This window comes from Panthera pardus, unplaced genomic scaffold, assembly GCF_024362965.1.
Source record: "Panthera pardus isolate Hobbes unplaced genomic scaffold, ASM2436296v1 HiC_scaffold_16, whole genome shotgun sequence".
Lineage (NCBI taxonomy): Eukaryota > Metazoa > Chordata > Mammalia > Carnivora > Felidae > Panthera > Panthera pardus.
In genome coordinates, this window is record NW_026526721.1 from 123,618,231 (window position 1) to 123,643,980 (window position 25,750).

The 25,750-nt window shown below is 38.9% G+C and overlaps 1 protein-coding gene across 4 annotated transcripts in view; it reads left to right on the forward strand.

Annotated features, from left to right (window-relative positions):
- The window catches only part of PIK3CB (phosphatidylinositol-4,5-bisphosphate 3-kinase catalytic subunit beta), a 182,404-nt gene extending 161,372 nt beyond the window's left edge, over positions 1–21,032 (forward strand). For 3 of the 4 annotated variants that reach the window (XM_019437877.2, XM_019437857.2, XM_019437869.2), the window contains exons 20-24: positions 8,344–8,511; positions 9,592–9,715; positions 10,821–10,966; positions 12,211–12,343; positions 12,619–16,783. In XM_019437877.2, the coding sequence (XP_019293422.1) occupies positions 8,344–8,511; positions 9,592–9,715; positions 10,821–10,966; positions 12,211–12,343; positions 12,619–12,756 (709 nt within the window). In that variant the 3' untranslated portion in view covers positions 12,757–16,783. Of the gene's footprint in view, positions 1–8,343; positions 8,512–9,591; positions 9,716–10,820; positions 10,967–12,210; positions 12,344–12,618; positions 16,784–19,511; positions 19,559–20,770 lie in introns of those variants that run through there. The other variant, XM_053903772.1, reaches the window with a different exon arrangement.
- The last annotated feature ends 4,718 nt before the right edge of the window (positions 21,033–25,750 follow it).

Here is a 25,750-nt window from a genome sequence, read left to right on the forward strand (position 1 = left end):
CTGAGATTCTGAAGCAGGCTCCAGGCTCTGAGCTGTCGGCACAGAGCCCGACGCAGGGCTGGAACTGAGGAACCATGAGATCATGACCTGAGCTGAAGTTGGATGCTTAACTGACTGAGCCACCCAAGCACCCCTAAATAATTTGTTTCTTAATAATAGAGACTATATGATCATAATTCCTCATTCTCAGGCTTTCCTTTCCTTTAGTTCTTTAGACATGATTTCTTTTAGTTCTTTGAATATACTTAAAATAAGTGTTTTTACATTTTTGTCTAGGGGCACCTGGTATTCTGACCTGTTACTTTTTACAAATCTGCTGTCAGTCTGAATGGTATTTTTTTACCCCAATGCAGAAAACAAATTTCTCTTAGCCTTTGGTTTCTGCAATTTTACTATAGTTTGTTAGTGTATGGATTTCTTTTTATCTTTTCCCCCCTATTCTCAGTGTATCTCTACAATTAGCGAAAATACAGCTTGTTTTAGTTCCTATAAAACTCTCACAGTCTTCTGCAGCTTTAATAGAGGTGTGTTGGATTTTCCTGTTTTGTCCTGCATGTCTCTTGACCTGTCTTACCTATTTCCCACTTTTATGTGCCATTCTTTGTAGTTTCTTGTTTACCGTCTTTCCAGTTCACTAAATTTCTCTTCTGCATTGTCCAGTTTCATTTCCTTGTTAATAGTTAATAATGTAGTTAATGTAGTTAATAGTTAATGTAGTAGTTAATAATGTTTGGTTTTGAATTCATTATTAGTGTCGACTGTGTTTTCTCTGAGGGGTCCTTTGCTCCCTAGGGTATGAAAGTACCCTCCCAAAATGAGTTTGTGCTTAATTTCTACTGTTCCCCAAGGTCTTTACACACAATCAGTCGGTTTTTATTTTAACTCTTAGCCTTCATGCTCTCATATTTCATAGATAGTTTATATTTATACTTGGATCTCATGAGAATGTAGGAAGGCTTGAGTTTCTGCATTTTCATGAAAGTTCCCCTCCTCCCCCCATCTAGTGCGCAAGATAGATGGCAGACTTTCATGCCACATCTTCTGGTCAGTGAGCAGACATTTTCTAGTTCCCTCTTCATACACTTGACAGCGCTAGCGCTTTCAGATCCCCAGCTTTGTTTAGGATCACAGGCCTAGATCCTGTCTCTTATTGGCCCAAGGCCAAGCTCTCTTCTCATGGACATTAAATTGTCAGCCAAGTTAGTAGTTTGCTCAGCCAGTGCTATGAATAGTTTCTGGGACCCAGAGTTCTCCTTTTCTTTCTTTCTTTACCATAGCTATTTATAAAACCTTTTTGACTTTATCTGTAATTTTTATGTGTTTTAGAATCTACAGCAACTTTGTCCACAAGTTTGTTGGAAATAGTTATACGTGACATTGAGTTTATTCTTATAAGTATTTCCTGATTAAGTTTTGAAATTTGAATTGTTTTCTTCGTAACTAAATATATTTTAGGGTTTTTAAACTTAAGACACTTGTGGGGCGCCTGCATGGCTCAGTTGGTTAGGCATCTGACTCTTGGTTTTGGCTCAGATCAGGATCTCACAGTTCCTGGGTTCGAGTCCCACATCAGGCTCTGTGCTGACAGCGTGGAGCCTGCTTGGGATTCTCTCTCTCTCTCTCTCTCTCTCTCTCTCTCTCTCCCTCCCTCCCTCCCTCCCTCCCTCCTTCCCTCCCTCCCTCCCTCCCTCCCTCCTCTCTTCTCTCTACCCTCCCCCACTCATGCTGTCTCTGTCTCTCTCCAAATAAATAATGTTAAAAATTAAAAAAAAAAATCCTTGCTAAACCAGGCATAGTATTAGGTTCTTCATCTATGTAATGTCATGTAAGTTAAAAATACTCTATGAGGTGGTATTATTCTTTTTTAGCAGATGAGGAAAATTAAGACTAAAGGGATTTTTTAAATTAAATTAAATTTTTTTATTTTTTTAAGAGAGGGCACAAGTGGGGGAGGGGGGCAGAGGGGCAGAGGGAGAGAGAGAATCTTAAGCAGGCTCCACCCTTAGGTCTCTATCCCACAACTCTGGGATCATGACCTGAGCTGAAATCAAGAGTCAGTCCCTCAATCACTTGAGCCACCAGGTGCCCCAAGGCTCAAGGGATTTTAAACAATTTGTCAAATGTTACAAAAATATTAATTGAAGGAGCCAAGTTCATATCCAGGTCTATCAGACTGTACACTTGATGTTATTTCTTCATTTTACCAGTCTAAGCAAGAAAACAATCATGGGAAGACATGTTTAGTAGTAACCCTTTGTTTATCACAGTGTTGTGGTGCCCCAAATAGTAATTTTCCATTGATTTGAGGTTTTATTTCTTTAAAGAAAGCAAGAGTTTTCTAGTCTTGGATCCTTGCAGGATAAACTTTTTAGTGCTGTTGAAGTAGAAAGAGCAATTTGCTGTTGGTGTTTTTCCTTTTATGGGACTTACAGATATGATTGGAATAAGGGAGTGAGATTATAATGTATCTAAAAAGGACCGTTTGAGCACTATAAGTGACAGACTTTTGCTTTTAAATTAGGAGGAATTTATAATATAATGGTGTAAAAAAATAGAATTAGTTTTGCATAGGTATCAAGTTTTTTAGTCAACCACATACATGTAAGAAATACTGGATGGATAAGAGGAATGGTGGTTGTGAACTCTGCCTGAGGAACATAAACCCAGAGGGTCTGGTCTACACTGTCCCCCAGCCCACCCCCTACTTTTTGTATATAAAGTTGTATTGGCACAGCCACGGCCCATTTGTTTACATACTGTCTTGTGGCTGCTTTTATACTGTACCTGCAGAATTGAGTAGTGACCTGATAGTCTGTAATGCCCAAAATATTTACTATCCGGCTTAATGTCCAAAAGTTTGCTGACCCTTCCTATAAAGTAAACTGCCGCTAAAATGATTTTATCATTTTATCAAATGATTTGATGCCAGGCCAGATCCAAGGACTCAGAGAAGGTCCTGCAGGAACAGCCAAGAGGGTCCCTGGTTTCACACAGGATAGAAATTATTTGGGAGCCAGCAGGAGGTGGAAGAATTTTTTGAAGATAAAGGGAGAGCAGATACAGATGAACCGTCTGGAACACTGGGAAAGGAAAGGAGCATGAGTATGGTTTTATCTGAGGTTTTGGGGGTTTTTATTGGGGACAGTCGTGTGGTGTACATGTCCTGTCAGGCGTCCAGAAACCAGGTAGAACAAGGACAGAGGCCAGGTGTCTATCAGAGTCACTTGTTTCTTGAAACCAGCGGTCTTGGCATTGAGATGCCTAGCGCCAGTGGTTTCGATATTACCAATTTTGCTGGAAGACTCCAAAGATACCATTCTTTGTCCCTTACGAGGAGGACACGCATTAAGGCATATGTAGGGCCGGGGTGCAGGTCCTAGTAAGAAGAGAAGCAGGAAAAAAAGGAAAGGGAACAAAAGAGCTTTTTCTTTCGCGAGTCCCTTTGGTTTCCCTGTCTCCCTTCCATTGCCTTAATTAATTCCCAACCAAGTTCTTTTCTCTTTGCTGTTTTATTTTACCCATTCTATTCAACTGTAAAATACATATAGCATCAAATGAAATTCATTGTGTGACCTCAGGCCAAGGGAGGAAACCACATGTGGGAGTGCTAGAAATAAACCTAGTGTCTCTCTTATGGGAAGCAACAAGTATCTAACAAGAAAAAGGAACTTGTCTGTCCAGGGAGATCTCTGCTGACTTTTTGTACTCTGACCCCATGTTTTTAAAATATGTGGAACTTTAATTCTTTAGGGTTCATTTCCAAATGAATACCATTTTCTCACCAAACTTTTTTTTACTCTTTCTATAAATATGCGTGCTTCACTGTTCCTATTGTTTGTTTTCTTTTGGCCAGCTGTTCAGGTTAAGCTGGGTCACATAGCACACACTCTTGTAAATTCAATCTCAAATCTTCAGGTACCTTCTATGCTGTATTACTTTGACCAGAATAGTTTAGTATTTGTAACAGTGCCATGTTAGCATGAATGAAAGTGCCTATTTCTCATTTTCATTTTTCTCTGATGTCCCAAAGACACTCTTGATATTTTTCATACTAAATTAGAACATCTGTAAGCCTATCAGTATGTTAGAACACTCTGACCTCAGTCACCAAATAATAGGTATTCAGCCTCTTCTGTCAAGTCTCCTAGGTTGTCTGTATGTAAATCTATTTGGCCTTCGGTAGATTTCATAGTCTTCTACCACCCCCTGAATTTTGGACAGTTGTCTTCATTGTGACTTTACATCTGAGTTACATTAATGGGATTTACTTCCCTTTTAAGAGTGCTAATCAACACTTCTGTAATGACACTGGTAATAGCGGTCTTGGAAGGATTAGGGAAGAATATGGAAACGATGCAAACATTAGGTAAAGGAATTACACTTTCCTCTTTTGGAGGCAAGGGGCTAAGTCACCACTCAAAGTGGGTCAATATGTCAGAGTCAAGGCCCGAGAAAACTTTCTACATACTCATTAAGAGTAGGGTTATGGGGCTGCCATCCCCTCAGCTGTAGAATTTATATTTTAATTCTTGATTAGTGGGAAGATAACAAAGTGCTCCTTGGATCAGAGAGTCTGAGAAAGGAAGGGAAACATTACCGGTTGTTCTTATGGCCTTTATAAAGTTGAGTGCAAAACAGGCCCATGTAAGATGATCAGGGCTCTAAGAGTTTGTCCCCAGCCTGACTTCTGTCAAACTGTCTGTCTGACAAGGATGTTTTTTCCTTCCCATTGTGAGAGTTTCATCCTCAAGACACTGAATGCTTTTATCATTGCACGCTTTTGAAGAGGAAATTGTTGGATTTTTGCCCAGTTTGGCTGCAAGTGAGGTGGGAGGAGAAGCAGGAAAGTGAGCCAAAGTGCAGTTAAACCACGCAGTGTTTGCCTCACATGTGTTGTGTCATGATAAGAATAGGGGTGTTGGGAAAGCTTCCATGCTCCAAGCTACTTTGCTTATTGAAAGGTAACTTTTTAAAAGGAAACAAAAACAAAAACAAAAACAGATGAAAAGCAGTCTGTTGGTATATCACACTGCCAGCATGTAGTTTCGTGATTCTGTTCCCGACCTTACTTTGTTAGAACTAAGAAAGTGCTTAGAAGAGGCATAAAATAATTGAATTCTTGGTTGTATCGAAATTGAGGGACTGTTTATTAAAATTGGCTCTTTTATCTGATTATTAGACACAGTAACACATTCATACATTCTCTGACACACACACACACACACACACACACACCCTCTTTCATAAAGTCCTTCAAAGCTTTCTGAGTGTCTTTAGCAGAATGACAGAAGTTCTTACATGGCCTATAGGGCCCTGCATAGTCTTTCCAACACTGATGGTTTCTGGTCCTCACCTTGCCTTTGCACTCCTCCTTGTATTTTCCTCTAGCTGTGCTGTCCTTCCTACTCATCAAGATGCTGCTTAACTCTCGACATGTTCTCATAGCAATTCTCATTCAGAGATCACATGCACATTGTGCATTTGTGCCTTGTCTGCTTAGTGAGAGCAAGGACTGCTTTTTTTTTTTTTTTGCTCCTTTTTGTGTCACCAGCAGCAAACAATGCTTGGCACTTAGCTGTACCCATATATTAATTGAGTCCATGAATTCCATCCATTGCATTTTCTCTAGTCACCTTTTATTTGAACGTCCCAAGGTGTATCACATTCCATTTTGGAGTCGCTGTAATGGTAACACAGTTTTTACAAAACTGGAGAAGATGTTTACAGCCAAAAGAAGAAAAGAATAATGTTAATATGTAAAGATGCCCTATGTATCACTAATGAAAATATTTAAAACCCTAATAAATAGGGAAAGAATGTAAATACCCAGTTCACAAAAGAAATTATTTTTAAATGACTAAAAGAGGTGCACCTGGGTGGTTCCGTTGGTTAAGTGTCTGACTCTTGATTTCCGCTCAGGTCATGATCTCACAGTTCACGAGACTGAGCCCTGCATAGGGCTCTGCGCTGACAATGCAGAGCCTGCTTGAGATTCTCTCTCTCCCTCTCTCTGTCTCTCCCCCACTCACGCACATGCTCACTCTCTTAAAATAAATAAACAAACATTTTTTAAACAATGGCTAAAAGAGACCTGAGAAAATGTTTATTTTCATTAGGGATCATATAAATGAAATTCAAAGCAAAGTGCTACCTATCGATTTAGCAAAAATTATTTTAACGAGAACAGCACGAGAGGGCTGTTACACGGTCAGTGATTCTAGAGACTGTGTTAAGTTATAAAGAGAGTTTTAGAGCCACACAGAATTGTTTTAGATCTTAGACTTAGTTAAATATGTGATCTTTTCCAAGTTACTTTTGTTTCTCATTTGTAAAATTGAGATCTTACCTTACAAGGATTTTTATTATTAAATTTGTCTATTCATTCAAAAATATTTAGGGGCGCCTGGGTGACTCATTCTGTTGAGCGTCTGATTTCGGCTCAGGTCATGATCTCACAGCTTGTGAGTTCAAGGCCCACAATGGGCTCTGTGCTGACAGCTCAGGGCCTGGAGCCTGCTTCAGATTCTGTGTCTCCCTCTCTCTCTCTCTCTGCCCCTCCCCTGCTTCTCTCTCTCAAAAATAAACATTAAAAAAAATTTTTTTTTTTAATTTATTGAGTGTCTACTTTGTGCTAGGCACATTCTCAGGCACTGGGGATATAGCAGGGAACAAAACATCCCTGCCTGGTAGAACTTTGATCCTAGTGGTGGAGAGAGAGACTGTAAGCAAACACATAAATAAAATGTGCAAGATGTTTGGATTGTGTTGAAGGCTAAAGAGGAAATAAAGCAGGGAAGAGATAGTAAGTATTATGTCACAGACAGTGTCACAATTTCAGATAGGATGATCAGGAATTTCTCACTGAGACAGTAACATTTCAGCAAAGATGTCAGAGACGGTCATGTAGATGTCTTGGGTAAAGAAGTAAATCATGTAGAAGTCTTAGGGAAAGATGTGCTAGCCAGAGAAAATAACACATGTAAAGGAATGAGGGAATATTATGCCTGATCTGCTTGAGGAATAGCAAGGAAGCTGGTGTAGTAGGGATAAAGTGAGCAAGAGGGAGGATACTAGGAGAGGTGAAGTGGGACCAGATTGAAGGCTGGCTTTGTGAACTAGGCAAACATGTCGGCTTTCACCCTAAGGTGGGAAGCCTTTGCAGAAATTGACATGGAGTGACATAATATGCATACTTTTAAAATGGATTAGTGATGGGTATTGAAGAGGGCATCTTTTGGGATGAGCACTGGGTGTTGTATGGAAACCAATTTGACAATAAATTTCATATATTGAAAAATAGATAAATAAAATAAAATGGATTATATTGCTGTTGCATTTTTTTTTAATGTTTATTCATTTTTGAGAGACAGAAAGTGAGAGAGTGCACGAGTTGGGGAGTGCCTGAGAGAGAGGGAGATGCAGAATTTGAAGCAGGCTCCATGCTCTGAGCTGTCAGCATAGAGCCTGATGCAGGGCTGGAACTCATAAACCACGAGATCATGACCTGAGCTAATGTCAGACTGACTCAGACTTAACCGACTGAGCCACCCAGGCATCCCTGTATTGCTGTTGCATTTAAAACAGACTATGATGTGGAAGCAGACTAATAAGGAAACTTGAATAAGGGAAACTTGAGTAAGGGTTGATAGTGGCTTGGTCTAAGGTAGAAGCAGAAGGAAGAGTGGAGGCAGAGAAGTACTTTACACATTTTCAAGACAGGTAAATGCTGGGCATGAGATGAAGAGTCAAAGTTGACCTTAAGGTTGTGGGCTTGAACAACTAGAAGGATGGAGTTGCCATTCATTAAGCAAAGTAATGTGTAAAGTGCCTAGCCCACTGCGTGGCACCTGTTTGTTACGTGCTCCATAAAGGGTGATTCCTTTCTCCAAAATTTAGAGTAAAAACGAAAGACTTTTTTTTAAGGTTTAAAAAATTTATGTAAGTAATCTCTACACCCCACATGGAACTAGAACTCATGACCCTGAGATCATGAGTTGCACTCTTAGGACTGAGTCAGCCAGGTGCCCCAAAAACCTTTTTCTGATATGCTTCTGTCCATCTGCATAAAAAAGTAGAATATTTCATCAGAATAACTAGATAACAGATTATACATTTAGCTAGTACATTGGCATTCTAGTAAATTACTCCATCTGTTGGCCAAGAGATTTACTCCTTAACAGAAAATAGAACTTGTATTTTTCCGTATGACTAATAATAGAAAAATGGCAAAGGTATCAATAGTAATAAAACTTTTAAAAACATCAAAGAAGAAACTTCCTCTGTTAATGTTTCATTTTATGGATAACATAAACATGTGACTATGCCCATTTTTTTCCCTTTCAGGATGCTGCCTTATGGCTGTTTAGCAACAGGAGACCGCTCTGGCCTCATAGAAGTTGTGAGCACCTCTGAAACAATTGCTGACATTCAGCTGAACAGTAGCAATGTGGCTGCAGCAGCGGCCTTCAACAAAGACGCCCTTCTGAACTGGCTTAAAGAATACAACTCTGGGTCAGTTTGTTTATCATTCTTCTGAACAAACAAACAGCCAAACAAATCACTATTCTTCCAAGTAGAATCAGCAGTGCCCTAGAGGAAATGGTAGTGTTATTTATTGCTTTATTTCAGGTTAGATCAGTGACAAATAGGCCTTCCTAAAGTCTTCCTAAAGATGGTTACCATTAAATTCTACTTTATCTAGATCACATTTCAAAGCCTTGTAGTAGTTACAATCTAAGAATTTACCATTTTTAAAAATATTTTTTTTAAATGTGTCAACTTCTGTAATTATGTGAATGTATGTATGAACTTAGGTAAGTTTTCAGAGGATTTTTACAATAGAAGTAAATGAGTTTGTAGACTGTGATCTCTCCAAATTAAAAAATACAATGCTAGGAATTGTGTTATTAATGGTTACTGTGTTGGAAAAGTCCTGATCATAGGCAATTAAGGAATTACACAGTGAGGGAAAACACTATAAATATTTTTGGCTAAAGACTTCAAAGGTGGACTTACATTTCATCATTGGCAAAATCCAAGGACTGGTATGTGAGAATTAGTTTTCAGATTTTGATCTTAAAACCTTGTCTCTAAAGGATCCATATTGCTAACTTCTAATTTGAGTCAGTGACTTGAACTGTTGAAAATTTAATAGTTAACTTTTCAATATGGAATTCTAGTGTTAGGTCAAACTGACCAAAAAAGGTTCAAATGCCCAGCATCATTGAGCAAAGCTGATGGTGACCTTGTATAATTACACATATGAAGCTACTCCCAAGCCCACGGAAACACAGCAGTTTGAATGGCTTAGGTCCATTATCTGATTCCTGCTGATTCTTCTCTGCCCTGCTCCTGCAGTGATCACCCTCCCTCTCTCGGCTGATCCAGCATGTTTGGCTCATAGGGTTTTGGCAGCTCTGTGTTGCCTTTCTATTCACAATTAAAAAGGAAACAGAAGTGTGAATTGGGTCTCATCTCACACTTTTAGAGACTGAAAACCTTTGTTGCTTTTTTTTTTTTTCTCTCTCTCTCGTATTCAGGGATGACCTCATTTTTTTTTTTTTTTTTTTCCTCTCTCTCTCTCGTATTCAGGGATGACCTAGACCGAGCCATTGAAGAGTTTACCTTGTCCTGTGCCGGCTACTGTGTAGCTTCTTATGTCCTTGGGATTGGTGATAGACATAGTGACAACATCATGGTCAAGAAAACCGGCCAGGTGAGCTGCTCCCCAGAGTCTGCCAGGGGCCTTGGTGATGCTGTTACATACAGCACAGTCTCTTGTGAAATTCAGGCAGGTTCTTTAGTGATTCTGGGAGTCACGTCTTTGTGCTTTCCTTTATTTCTCCATCCTGTTTCACATACCATCTGCTTCATATATTCATTGGTGTATTTGCTCAAAGTTAGGTGATAAGCCTTTAATGTTTGAAAAGTCAATTGCAGTTATTCAGAATGACCCTATTCTTTCAATATAAGATCTGGGGAAGAATTAGTGATAAGGACATAGGACACTAAGCCCCCCCCCCACCCCCCAAAAAAAACTGCCAAGGAAAAATATGGGCAAAAAAGAAAATGCAGTCATAGTATATACCATTGCCACATGCCTTAGCTTTGAAATGTATTTATATAGCCTGAAACTGTGATATAATATGCCTCATTGTATAGCATTGCATCAGCACAGAGTACTAAATCTTTACCTTCCATCATAAAAATAGTAATTCAAAATTAGGAAGTAGAAAATAAGAGTAAACATACCATTTTTGAAAATGGAAGAAAATCACCTCCAAGTGGTAGCACTCAAGGGAGAAGTTACCTCCAAGTGGTAGCACTCAAGGTGTTGAGGGGTTGGTGGGGCAAGAATGTGCTCTCTTTTTTGTTTTTGTATGTAGAAATATTGACTGAAATAGTTTAATATGTGGAACTATTTGACTTTTTAAAATCAGACATGTTTATTATTTGGGTGTATTTTCCTTTTTAAAGATTTGTGTTTCCCACCGAGTAAATGTAGTTTAATATTAGGTCCAGGTTGTTATTAAGAATAAAAGATCTATGCGTGTTAGAAACACTCTTCCCATGTGACCTCTTGCTTTTGGAAAGAGAGAAGGGCTCGTGAACATTTTATAATAATTGTTAAATCACTGTTGTATACCTGAAACTAATACAGTACTATTTATCAACTATATGTCAATGAAAAGAGAGAGAAAAGAGAGGGAAACTATACATCAAGAAAAGTTGAGAATCAGTGTAGTATTGGGGGTCTAGGACTGCTGAGATCTTGCCTTTCTATTTGGAACCAGAGAAATTAAATCCCCTTTGTTTCCCAGCTCTTCCACATTGACTTTGGACATATTCTTGGAAATTTCAAGTCTAAATTTGGCATTAAAAGGGAACGAGTGCCTTTTATTCTTACCTATGATTTCATTCATGTGATTCAACAAGGAAAAACAGGAAACACAGAAAAATTTGGCCGGTGAGTATTGCCCTCATGTCATGGATAAACATCTGACATTTTCTCATCTGACTAGCTAGACTAGCATTTCTTAGCTGAGATATATTTAGATTAGGGAAACAGACTGCTACCTGGGAGGCTTTGGGGGAATTTGCCTGTCAGATCCATGTTCTGGTGTAGAGAGGGGAAATAGAATCTAGAAATTTGAAATAAGCTACTATGTTTTATTCTAAGAGTATACCACTTTTTACCTGTCTTAGAGAATTTTCTGAAACTGTTAAGACATTTCATAATAAGATGCTGAGAGAGGCAGCCATTTTGCTCTCATTCTAAGGGAGCCGGGGCTCAGGACTTTGTAATCTCTGGTCTAGTCCTCACTACTTGTATGTTTCTTCTTGTCTTCGTTTCTTCATCTTAAAATAGGGACATAGGGCGCCTGGGTGGCTTAGTCAGTTAAGTGTCCAACTCTTGATTTTGGCTCAGGTCATGATCTCACAGTCATGAGATTGAGCCCCACGTCGGGCTCCATGCTGTCAGCGGATTCTCTCTCCCGCTCTGCACCTCTCTCTCTCTCTCTCTGTCTCTCACTCACAAAAATATAAATAAATAAAATAGAGACAAAAATAAATTTTAGGGCTATTATGATAATTAAAGTTATATGATATGACCAACTCATACTATATGCTTTCCAAATGATTGCTATTATTTCTATTTCTGCCTGAGTTTCTGCAGAATATATATCTGGGTTCATTTTTCTTTTTGGCAAAATTAGGGAGATAGCATCGGATGATTCTCTTGAATAATTGTCTTTAAAAGGAGAGGGGGGAAAGGCAAGATGATAGGGAGGTGTAGTGCAAAAGCACTGATATTGACTTGGGGAAAATCAAACTAGTCTCTGGAGTTAGACTACAAATCTGGAGTCTAGAAATATGTTCAGAAATCCTCACAGGTTATAATTACCACTTGTTTTGTAACAGTTTTTAGGTCTCATAGACTTAAAAAGCACAGAGTAAATGTTATATAGCCTTTTACTAGAATTTCAATTTAGTTGGGTTTTTGAAAAGATACGTGTGATTTTAGACATTCTATGTAAATTTTATTCTTGGGCCAATTTTCAAAGAGTTTTAAAAATCAGAAATGAACCTTTAGTTCAGTAGAAAACTTCTAGCTGTTATGGAAAGTCTAGATATGTCTGTCTTGTTTTCCTTTGTGAAATTTGCTCTCCTCTAACATCATGTTCTTGTGATTTGTTGTATCAACTCAAGTTTCCGCCAGTGTTGTGAGGATGCATATCTGATTTTACGACGTCACGGGAATCTCTTCATCACTCTTTTTGCACTGATGTTGACTGCAGGGCTTCCTGAGCTCACATCAGTCAAGGATATACAGTATCTTAAGGTACAAAACCCTTTTCTTTGTATATTGGAGTTTGTAGGCATGAAGCTCAGCTGTACATGCCTATTTCATTCACATGTTCAAAGGGAATGGAACAGAGCCATTTCCTGTGAAACTGTTCCTGCCCAGGACTGGTAGTGACAAGAAGCTGAGTAATTCTCTTGTGCGAATATGAAGCACACAGCTTTGTGATGGCTGGGGAGGCATGGCCGAGATTTCAACATTTGCATGTCACTATGGAGTATGTATACGATCAGATTTTTTCCTTTCATTTTTAGGACTCTCTTGCCTTAGGAAAGAGTGAAGAAGAAGCGCTTAAGCAATTTAAGCAAAAATTTGATGAGGCACTCAGGGAAAGCTGGACTACTAAAGTGAACTGGATGGCCCACACAGTTCGGAAAGACTACAGATCTTAATGATCAGCCTTTGCTCCTAATGTATTTGTTGGTTTTGTTTAGTTTTCATTTTGCACTTGCACTAAATTGAACATGACCCTGCCGGAGATGTTTTAAAGGGAATGAAATCCTAGAACTCATTTAAATTAAGAACAAGGCATCCCACAGAACCTAATCTGCACAGTTCCTGATGACCACCCCCTGCTTCATTGAATGCTTCCAAGATTCATCATGAAAACTCTCAACATTATGGATAATCATTTCCTGCTGACTTTGCACGCCGAGGAATGCTACTAGAGATTGTTTTCTGTCGTCGTCGTCTTCTTCTTCTTCTTCTTCTTCTTCTTCTTCTTCTTCTTTTTAAGTATTTGGTACTTTTCCAGAAAGGTGTAAATACTTCTTTTTGTATTGTGACCAAGTGTTATCACTCAGCCGACTTATCCACTCCTGGGCACTGGTAGTTGTTCTTATTTTCCAAATGAGGCTTAAAAGAAAGGTATCTTTCTTCCCCTTTTAAATTGTGTAAACTACAAATTATAACATAATTTGAAATTACTTTTTTTTTTTTTCAAAAGAAATCTCTAAATCTATGGAAACATTAATTCTTTTGTTGATATTTATCTACCAGGACAGCATCATTTCTAGCAGGCTTGCTGAAGACCTGCTGGTGAGGCAAATATAATATATATGTTGCATATATATTTATAAAATTTCTAGTGGGAGTTCTATATAAAAAGACATTTCTTTGGTTTTTTTTTTCAGTCTGTGTTTTAAAGTTTTACAAAAAGAAGAGCTTTTTCCTAAGTTACTTTTTTTAGTTAACTATGTGATCCAGTTCTTCCAGTTGCTTCTGTAATGAGGCACATAGTACTTTCAGTTTTTACATGGTATCTATGAAAGAGTTCATTTCATAGAGCATAATACTTGAGCAAATGCATCCAAGACAGAAAGCAAATGAAAAGGAAACTATTTATGGAATCATCTCCACACCTAAAATTCAGTATTTTAGTAAAATGCCAGCTGTTCTTACTGTATTTATTAAAACTTGTAATAATGTGATTTTTTCAAGGATATTAGCTCAAATTGAAATGGTTTCATGCCACATGGAATTCTTTAATTTATTTGTTGAGGTACCATATCTTTAGGGTGCTAGATGGCAAATAATGTTAATATGTGCAATAAGAACTACTGGTTTGAATGTGTAAATGGATGCTCTTTCTGAGTACTGGCAATATCCATCAAAACTACTGCTTTTTCTCCAAAGACTTTTGGGAGCTCTCAATCCTCAGTGACATGAGAAAGAGAACTGATTATTTGCCCTGTGACTGAGTTTTCTATAGGAATTTTATTAAAGATTGTTTAATTTTGTTGTCCTCCTTCATATTCTCAGTCAAATAAATGGGTGAGCTGGTTTCAGCTGCTCTTGGGATTTGTGGGCTGCTTCTTTATGGACAGCACAGGCCTTTAGATCTTGGCACTGGGACTCTAAGAAATGGCCAAGGTAAGGGACAAATCAATCTGAGGAATAGGCTGAGGCTCATGGTCTCTTCTCTGACTTCTACCTCTGCTTCCGAGCCCCAACAGGCAGTGTGAGAAGCCTCTTGGACCTTAGTTGGTGCCTGAGGCTCATCAAGTTTCCATACCTTTGTGAGGTACCCTGAGGTTGGGGAGAATGCCTGTTCAGTTACTCAGTACCCAAGCCAAGGCCAGACTGTGGCCACTTTGTAGCTCTCTTCCATGGGGCAGATGTTCAGGGGAAGTCATAGTTTCTTAGAAATAAGTCAGCCGAGGATGGAGATTGACCTCTAAACTGACCATTCAGGGCTGGTCCAAACTCAGTGAGAGTTCCAGGAATAGGACTGTGAAGGATAGATTTGTTCAAGGCTCTTTGTCTGGTAGCAGTCTACCATTACATGCACTAGGTCGCAGGTCAGGAGTTTGGAGACTGGTGAATGTCGCCAGTTGGAAGTGGGCCCCACTGCTTCCAGAGGGGTCTCCTCACCCTACACGGAAACCTTGGTTTAAAAAATACATATATTCACAATGAATGTGAATGTCAAGAGTAAGAAAGAGAAATAAACAGTCCTGGGTCTGAGCCCAGGATGACTCTGTACTCCCCCTCCACCATCTCTGCCATAAGCCCCTCAAAGATAGCCAGGACACTATAACACAGTAGCCCTCTGTAGCTGCCAACCACTCGTAACAGGTGCTCCCCACATACTTCCTGAATTGCATATTTCTGATTCTCAGGGGCTCTGTCAGAGCCAGAGAGGGGAGGTGGAAGGCAGAGGATAGCTAACCAAGAAGTCTGGGCTGCAGGGTCAGCTTGTTGCATGGGGTCTCATTACCCATTACCTTGCCTGTTTAGTGCTCTGGTCAACAATAAATCTTAGCCCAAAACTCTTGGCTTCTTGTCTTTTGGTCCTTCCCCAAGTTTATCCAAGACATTGCTTTACCCTATACATTTCCATACTTGAGGGCAGCATCTGTGTCTGCCTGGGTCTGGGAAGACAAAGGATGGCTTTGTTGAACAGGTAATTTCGGAGTATTAACCTAGTATATCTATAGGCAGACTCTGGGCTGTAGAGACCAATACTTGCAATCCAGCTCTGCCTCTGTGACCCTTGAGTAAGGTATTTTATTTCTCAGGGTCTGAGCTTCCTAGTGTGTAAAATGGGACTGATAACAACTGCCCTACTCACTTCTGTATGGTGGTGAGAGGCTAGGTCAAGACGGTGAATGGGAACGTATGCTGAGTCCCAATTTAGAGGCAAACTCATTTCTTTCCCTGCTTCTACTACTTGAAGGCCACTAAAGGGAGGAATCTCAGAGAAGGAAAGCCCCTTCCAGAGCTCTATCCCTGTCTCCTGACTGAGGAAGTCCTTCAGTGTATTCTCAGTTCTGCCTTGTCCAGCCCATGGCCCTGACTCTCAGCACTAGACCTGCCAGGCAGCCTGTAATGCAGAGGTCACTTGTCTGTAGAAGGAGAAAGACTGTGGGAAGGAGAGCAGGGAGGTACCTGCCATGTGACCCTGACTGTGGGGGGTGGGCAGCTTTTAAAAAGGAGGGGGCAAGGGCTGAGGTCTCTTGGATCAGAGGGCGTCTGAGCTGAGTCTTCAAGGACAGACAGAAGCTAGGTGAAGGGGCGATAGGTGAGACTAAGCAGGAAGGTACAGCATGTTGTAAAGTCTGGGTGGGTGGAAAAACAGGATGCACTAACAGGCTCAGTAGTTGTTTCTTTGCCCCTGCCTCTTCTCCTTCCTCCGCTCTAGAATGCTGCACTTGTCCAGCTCCAGCTGGGATCTAAACAACAGTCATGTCATCCTGGAGCCTCTTCCTCTTTCAGTATCTGTGGCAGTTTTATCCCCTTGTCTGATGATTGGAAAAGTATCTGATATCACCGTCTGGGTTATTCCTGCTCTAAAATGTGTAACTAATGGATTTTTGGAACTCACTTTTAACCCACTTTTAATAAAGCCCAGGTTTACCACTCAGAAAAGTCTGCCCTTTGAAACTCCCTACTTTTCTGTATCTTTTTTTAGTGTGAGAAATGGCACATAAAGTATATAAAGCAATAAGGCATATAAATAGCATTAGCATATTGTAGAGCAGACACCCAGATAGCCATCAGATAGGTCAAGAAGCAACACTACCAACACTTCAGAATCCCTACCAGTCCCCCTTCTTGGTCAGGACCCCCTCCTCTCTGCCAAGGTAATCACTGTCTCTTCTTTGAGGGCAATCATCTTATTTCCTTACTTTACAGTTATGCTGCCTACTTAGTGGGTTGGGCTTCTTTTGCTCAACATTATGTTTTGAAGATTTAGCCAAGTGGTTGCGTAATTCATTATCACTGCACAACATTCCATCTTAGAGGTATCCTATAATTTATAAATCTTTTCTACTGTTGGGACACATACAGGTGGTTTCTAGTTTGAGGCTATTACAATTAAATAATGCTGCTATGATAATTACAGTTTATCTGCTGATTCATGGATGTATATATTTCAATGTATATACTTAAGATTAAAATTAATTGGTCATAGGATTATGCCTATCTTTATTTTGACTAAGTAATGCTAAATAAGTGGTGTGCCAACTTTATTCTTCCTCCAGTACTTAATTCTTATTGTTCCATATTCTCACCAGTACCCAGTAGCCAGTATTTTTAAAATTTTAGCCATTCTAATGTGTGAGGTGAAGTAATTTGCATTCCTTGATTGGTAATGAGATTAAATTGCTTTTTCATATTTTTGTTCATTGGGTTTTCTCCTTTGTGAAGTACCTGCTTAATTCCTTTGTCCATTTATTAATTTTAGATACCTACCATTTGAGTTCTTGTTTGTTTTAATGAGGTTTTTTTTTAATTTTGCTTTTTGTTTTTTGTTATGTGAAATTCTGTGTGTGTTTCATATGCAAGCCTTTTGTCGGTCACATGTTGAAAATTTCTTTGCCACTCAGCATGTGACTTTCTTATTCTCAATGTTTCTTCTCATAGCTATGATCTTAATTTTAATGTAAAATTTATTTCCCCTTATGATTGATATCCCTTGTACAGGTTTTTCCCTCCTGTAAGGCCATGAAGATATTCTCTTGGATTATCCTCTAAAAACTTTTTTAAAACCTATTCCATTCAGGTCTATAATGTATCTGAGATTGCTTTTTGTATATAGCGTGAAATGTTTTTCTTATATGGGCACCAAGTTGCCCTAGTTTCTTTTATTGGGATCCTTTCCCCACTGTTCTATAGATCCACTTTTGTCATAACCCAAGTGTCCATATATGCAGGAGATATTACTGGACTCTAGAAGATACCCAGTAGATTTCATCTCCCTCTTTTTATTTTTTTAAACTTATTTATCATATTCATACATAGCATGTGGTGTGAGCTAGGCATGCATCTAAACTGTATGTGTTTAATCTTTGTAACAACCTCCATAGGGGTACACGTGTTCTTCCCTGCTTTACAGATGAGAAAACTGAGGCACAGAAAATTAGGTGATTTCGCCATAGTCACAAAGTAGGAGCCAGTATTCAAACTCAGAGACTCTTTCTTAAGTATCCATGCTTTTTCCTCACAGTTATCAATGATGCCTCAATTCATATTTCAGAATCTGCTTGAGATCTACAAAAAGAAACCTGTGGAAATTTTGAATGGCATTGCATTAAATTGTAGATTAGCTTGAGGCAAATTCACATCTTTCAGAATATTGACTCTTCCAATCTATGACAATGGAGTATCCTTCATTTAGATCCTCTTTAATTTATGTCCACCATGATTTATACTTTTCTATGTAGTCTTATATATCTTTTGTTAGATTTCTGGGTAAGTGATTTTAAGTTTCATTGTTGCTAATCTATAGCAGTGGTTTTCCACATGGGGTCCCCTGACTAGAAGTATTCGCATTGCCTGGGAGCTGCTTACAACTACGAATTCTTGAGGACTTCCCTTCCCTCCACAAGACCTGCTGAATCAGAACCTCTGGAGACTGGAGATGGAATCCAGCAACCTGTATTATACTTACTGAGAGAGAGAGAGAGACAGAGAGAGAGCGCGCGGAGGGGCAAAAAGGTGAGAGAGAATCCCAAGCAGGTTCCACACTGTTAGCACAGAGCCCAACCCAGGGCTCAGTCTCACAAATTGTGGGACCATGACCTGAGCTGAAATCAAGAGTCCGATGCTTAACCAACTGAGCCACCCACGCGCCACCGAGCAACCTGTATTTCAGTAAAGCTTTAACAAGTTTCAGAGCAATCAGTAGACATACAATTGATGTTTGCATTTAGCAGACATACTAAACATTCTTATTCTATTTGTAGAACTTACTTTGAGTTTGCATGTATGTTCTGCAAATAAAGTTTTATTTCTTCCTTTCAATTCCCTTCAACATTTTTTCTTTTTCTTGACCTTCTGTACTGTTTAGAAATTGCCATAAAATGTTGAACAGAAGCAATATTCACTCTTTTTACTGATCTCAAAGGGAAAGTTTATTTTTTTATTTTTATTTTTTTACATTTATTTATTTTTCAGAGACAGAGACAGAGCACAAGTGGGGGAGGGGCAGAGAGAGAGGGAGACACAGAATCCGAAGCAAGCTCCAGGCTCTGATCAGCCCAGAGCCCGATGCGGGACTTGAACTCACTGACTGAGAGATCATGACCTGAGCCGAAGTCTGATGCTCAAATGACTGAGTGACCCAGGCGCCCCAAAGGGAAAGATTTCAATATTCAGTATGGTTTATGCTCTGGAATCTGGATCTTTTACCAGATTAATGAAGCGTGCTTCAATTCCGAAGGGATTTTTTTTTTTTTTTTAAATCATGAAAGGATGCCAAGTTGAATTATTTTCCTGCATTTTGCTAAGGTTTTTCTCATTTGGTAAGTTCTATCAATTGATTTCCACATTAAAAAAAATTTTTTTTTTTAATGTTTATTTATTTTTGAGACAGAGACAGAGCATGAACGGGGGAGGGTCAGAGAGAGAGGAAGACACAGAATCTGAAGCAGGCTTCAGGCTCTGAGCTGTCAGCACAGAGCCCGACGCGGGTCTCTAACTCACGGACCGTGAGATCATGACCTGAGCCGAAGTTGGATGCCCAACCGACTGAACCAGGCGCCCCAATTTCCACATTTTAAACCAAAGTTTACATTCCTAGAATGAGCCCAATTTGATTATGATGTATTTTAATATATTGCAGGATTTCATTTACCAATATTTCATTTGGGATTTTTACATCTATTTTATCAATGGGATCGGCCCATAAATTTCTTTTAAGGTCTGTGTCAGGCTTGGTTACCAAGATTCTCTGACCTTATAACACAGGTAAGATTGTCATTATTGTCATTATTTCTTACTTAAAAGTCTGATAAGAATTTTGGCAGTGACGTATATCAGATATTTTCTTTGAGGTGTGGATTTCAGTAACAGCTAGAGTAATATTCAGATTTTTATCGTATTGTCTCCATTTTAAAGAGTTGTAATTTCTAGGAATATGTCCATCTGCATTTTAAATGTTATTTCTATAAAGTAATTGATGTGTTAGGAGTTTATTAATGTTGCAGGATTTGTATTGATGCCCTCTTTTCATTCTTGGTATTAGTCAATGCCTCCTCTGTTTTCTTAATTAGTCTCACAGAGGTTTTTCAATTGTATTGGTCTTTACAAAGAATGTTTTTGGCTTTTTTGATTCTCCAGTGTGTCTTTGTGTTCTGCATTTCCTTCCATCCCTATTATTAGCTTCCTTCTACTTTATTTGGTCTTATTTTCCCTTTCCAATTTTGTGATGGTTGCTTAGCTTTCAACTTTAGCCCTTATAATAACAATATTTATCTGCATCCCATAAGTTCTGAGATGAAGTCTTTTCATCACCTTTCAGTAAAAAGTATTTTCTAATCTCCCTTTTTCTTTTTGTGTGACTTGCTGATTATTTAGAAGTATATTCATTTTCCAAATACATGTGGATTTTCTTATTGTTGATTTCTAGATTGCATGGCATTCAGAGAACATAACTATATGATTTTAGTTGTTTCAAATTTGTGAGGCTTGTTTTTATGACACAATATGGTCAAGTGTTATAAATATTCAGTGTGCATATGAAAAAAATCCATATTCTGCAGTTAACATAGTGTTCTATATATGTTCATTAGATCAATTCTGTTGAGTTGTTTAAATTTATATATTTTTACTGAGTTTTTGCCGAGTATTTATGAGAGAGATCAGTTAAAATATCTCACTATGATTTTGGATTTGCCTATTCTAGTTATATCAGTATTTATAGAGTTTCAGGAAATATTATTAGGTGCTTACAAATTTAGAGTTCATTTATATCCCTGGTGAACCATTTGAAAAATTGCTTTAAAGTATTCTCTGTGTTTCTGATAATGCTTTTTTGCCTTAATGTCTACTTTAATTGATATTAATATAGTAGTGGCAGCTTTCATTTGGTTAGTGATTGCATAATGTGCTTTTTCTTTAAACTGTTTATAATCCTTATAAATGTTTCTCTCCTTCTCTCTCTCTCTTTTTTTTTTTAAGAGAGAGAATGTGAGCACAGCAGGAGAGGGGCAAAGAGAGAGGGAAAGAGCGAGAATCCCAAGCAGGCTCCACACTGTCAGTGCAGAGCCCCATATGGTGCTTGAACTCACAAACCTATGAGATCATGACCCGAGCCAAAAATCAAGAGTTGGATGCTTAACCAACTGAGCCACCCAGGCGCCCCTTAAGTGTTTCTGTTAAATCTGTTAAACAGTCACATTTACATTTAATGTAATTGCAAATATATTTGGAGTCAAGTGAACCATCTTACTATGTAGTTTTATTTTTTTCTAGCTTTTCTTTGTGTTCCTTTTTCCATTATTTTCTTCCCAGTTTCTTTTTCTAATTTTTTATTTATTTTTTTAAAGTCTATTTATTTTTGACAGAGAGCAAGCAAGCAGGGGAGGGGCAGAGAGAGAAGGACAGGGAGAGAGAATTCTATATGGGGCTTGAACCCATGAACCATGAGATCATGACCTGAGCTGAAATCAAGAACTGGTTGCTTAACTGACTGAACCACATAGGTTCCTTCCAGTTTTTGTTTTGTTTTGTTTTGTTTTTTAATGTTTATTTATTTATTTTGAGAGAGAGAAAGCACAGGAACAGGGGAGGGGCAGAGAGAGGGAGAAAGAATTCCAAGCAGGCTCCATGCTGTCAGCAAGGAGCCTGACACGGGGCTCCATCCCACCAACCATAAGATCATGATCTGAGCCAGAATCAAGAATCGGACACTTAACCAACTGAGTCACCCAGGCACCCCAATTTTCTTTCCAGTTTTAATGGAATTCTAGAATATTTTTTCTGTTAATTTGGAAATCACACTCTTTTGCCATTCTTTTATTGATTAAACTGGGTTACAACTTGCATAATAGACTTATCCTTGTCCAATGTTACTTGGTACTTTTATCATCTTCCCAGAAAATGCTAGTGAATCTGTTTACTTCTCTCCAAATCTATATGGTATTGTTGTTGGATTTCAGTTGTATATCATTGTTAAATCCCACAGAACGTATTGTTTTATATAGCCACTGTTCATTTAGATATATAGATGGTCTCCAATTTAACAATGGTTTGACTTAAAATTTTTCAATTTTACAGTGGTGTGAAAGTACTCATTTAGTAGAAACTGTACTTCAAATTTTGAATTTTGCTCTTTTCCTGGACTAGTGATAATGTAGTATGATACACTATTGTGATTCTGGGCAGTGGTAGTAAACCACAGCTCCTATTCAGGCATGCCATCATGGGGGTAAATGACTGAAAAACTTAAAACCATTCCACACCCATGCAACCTTTCTGTATTTCATTTTCAGTGCAATGTTGAATAAATTATATGAAACATTCAACACTTTATTATAAAATAGGCTTTGTGTTTAATGATTTTGCCCAGCTGTAGGCTAACGTAAGTGTTCTGAACATGTTGAAGGCAGGCTAAGCTCAGGTATGATGTTCAGTCAGTTTTAAACGCATTTTTGACTTACACTCTTTTCAAATTACAATGGCTTTATTGGGGCATAACCCCATCATAAGTCAAGGAAGATTTATACATACATTTTTACCATCATCATTGCTTTTCATCTTTTTTCTTGCATTTTTTTTTAATTTTTTTTTTTTAACGTTTATTTATTTTTGAGACAGAGAGAGAGCATGAACGGGGGAGGGTCAGAGAGAGGGAGACACAGAATCTGAAACAGGCTCCAGGCTCCGAGCTGTCAGCACAGAGCCCGATGCGGGGCTCGAACTCACGGACTGCGAGATCATGACCTGAGCTGAAGTCAGCCGCTCAACCGACTGAGCCACCCAGGCGCCCCTCCTGCATTTTTTTTAAATGTTATTCTTGAAAGAGAGACAGAGTATGAGCGAGGGAGGGGCAGAGCAAGAGAGGGACACAGAATCTGAAACAGGCTCCAGGCTCTGAGTTGTCAGCACAGAGCCCGATGCAGGGCTGGAACCCATGAGCCATGAGATCATGACCTGAGCTGAAGTCAGACACTTAACCGACTGAGCCACTGAGGCACCCCATTCTTGCATTTTTAAGTTTTCACCTGGGATCATCTTTTTTCTTAGACCAGAGAAAACCCTTTCATATTTCTTTTCATTGTTCTCCTCTTAATTTCATCAAACTTTTATTTGCCTGATTAGAAATGTTAGTTTTCTTGGGTGTAAAGATTTAGGTTGGTAATTACTTATTTCCTTTGAAGATCCTTTGAAGGGATCTTTCCTTTGCCATCTTGCTTATATCTTTTCTACAGAAAAAGGCAACATTTTATTTATTTATTTATTTTTGAGTTTATCTATTTTGAGAGAGAGACAGAGCAAGCAGGGGAAGGGCAGAGAGACAGGGAGAAAGAATTACTAGCAGGCTCTGCACAGAGCGGAGCCAAATGTGGGGCTTGAACTCATGAACTGTGAGCTCATGACCTGAGCCAGAAACCAAGAGTCAGATGCTTGACTAATGGAGCCACCCAGGCACCCCAAAATGTAACATTTTAAAGGGACCTGGGTGGCTCCGCAGTTAAGCGTCTGACTCTTGATTTCAGCTCAGGTCATGATCTCATGGTTCGTGAGATTGAGCCTCACATCAGGCTCCACACTGACAGCACGGATCCTGCATTTTCTCTGGGGACAGGGATTTTCTCTGTCCCTCTCTCTCTGCCCCTCTCCTACTCATACATGCTTGCTCTTTCAAATTAAATAAACATTTTTTAAAAAGGTAACATTTTAATATTTTTTTTCTACTCAGTACTTTTGTTATTTTTTTAATATGAAATTTATTGTCAAATTGGTTTCCATACAACACCCAGTGCTCACCCCAACAGGTGTCCTCCTCAATGCCCATCACCCACTTTCCCCTCCCTCCCACCCCCCATCAACCCTCAGTTTATTTTCAGTTTTTAAGAGTCTCTTATGGTTTAGCTCCCTCCCTCTCTCTTTTTTTTTTTCCTTCCCCTCCCCCATGGTCTTCTGTTAAGTTTCTCAGGATCCCCATAAGAGTGAAAACGTATGGTATCTGTCTTTCTCTGTATGACTTATTTCACTTAGCATAACACTCTCCAGTTCCATCCACATTGCTACAAAGGGCCATATTTCATTCTTTTTCATTGCCATGTACTACTCCATTGTGTATATAAACCACAATTTCTTTATCCATTCATTAGTTGATGGAATTTTAGGCTCTTTCCATAATTTGGCTATAACCAGGGAGATAACAAAACAAAGCAACAAAAGAAAACAAAACAACCACTCCAGGTATATCATAGTAAGTTTTAAGTTTTAATTTTTACTATGATATACCTGGGTGGTTGTTTTGTTTTCTTTTGTTGTTTTGTTTTGTTTTTGTGTTCTCCCTGGTTATAGTCTGCAGAACTTCTTGAATCTATAGCTTGCTACCTTACATCATTTGGAAATTTCTCTTCTAATCTGCTTCTGCATACTTCTCTCCTTTATATTTATTTGACCTTTAACTGTGCAGTCTGTATTTATTACTCTCTTCTCTGTAATCTCTTTGTATTTTTCTTCTAGATATTTTCTTCTTACATCTCTTCCAGTTTTGTATTTTTCTGATTTTGAGTTATTAATTTCATTGTATATTTTTCAATTCTACAATTTCTATTTGGTTCTATTTAAATTTTGCATAGTATCTTGGTTTTTTTTCCTGTTCCCTTTGAAATTCTCAGAGTTGTCTTTTGTTATCTTGAACATTTTAAACATAGTTATGTTAAGCTCTACATCTTTAATGAACTCTTAAACTGCAGCCCCTATGGGTCTTTTTCTATTGCTGCATTATTTTTGCTAACACCAATTCATGCTGTCCTGTCTCATTTGCTGTGTATTTATTTATGCTGGATACTCACATCCAAGGTAACTAATTTCAAGAACAAATCAAATCTTTATTACTTCTTAAGTTATGCTCTTTGGGGCTCCAGCCCAAAATGTGGGAGTTTTGCTAGAGTTGCCCTCCAACATTGGCATTCCTGGACCCCAAGTTTTGTCCCCCCAGCCCTGCTGAACTATAAAAAATGCTATTTAGTCTCTTGGCCTCTGGTAGAATCAGTCAACATTCCCAGGGTTAAATGGTGAGCATTATATGGGCTTCTAAAAGTTTTTGAACTTTATGTAAATGGAATTTTAATTTTTTTTAATGTTTATTTATTTATTTTGAGGGGCACCTGGGTGGCTCAGTCAGATAAGCTGCTGACTCTTGATTTCGGCTCAGGTCATGATCTTGCAGTTTCGTGAGTTGGAGCCCTGTGCTGGGCTCTGCACGCGGACCATAGGTGGAACCTTCTTGGGATTTTTCTCTCTCTGCCCCTCCCCCCCTTGTGCGCTCTCTCGCTCTCTCGCGCTCTCTCTCTCTCTCTCAAATAAATAAACTTAAAAATATATTTATTTTGAGAGACAGCAAGTGCACACACAAGTGGGGCAGGGGCAGAGAGAGAGGGGGAGAGAGAATCCCAAGCAATCTCCATGCTCAGTGTGGAGCCCAACAACAGGGCTCGATCTCATGAACTGTGAGATCATGACCTGAGGCGACATAAAGAATTGGTTGCTTAACTGAACCACCTAGGTGCACCTGTAAATTGAATTTTTAAGTTTAGTAAATGTCAGATTGTTTTACTAAGAACTTAAAATACTTATTTCACCCTCATTGTATAAAGGGGTACCCTTCCACATCTCAGACAGCAATATGTCATTGTTTTGTGGGGGGGTTTTTTTGTTTCTGTTTTCATTGTTAAAATAATTTCCCTAACTATAAATTAATTTGAGCATTTATTTTTATTTAAAAATTTTTAATGTTTATTTTTGAGAGAGGGTTGGGGGGGGAGAGAGAGAGAGAGAGAGAGAGAGAGAGAGAGAGAGAGAGAGAGAGAGAATGCAAGTGGGGGGAGGGGCAGAGAGAGAGAGAGAGAGAGAGACACAGAATCTAAAGCAGGCTCCAGGCTCTGAGCTGTCCGCACAGACCCCAGTGCAGGGCTTGAA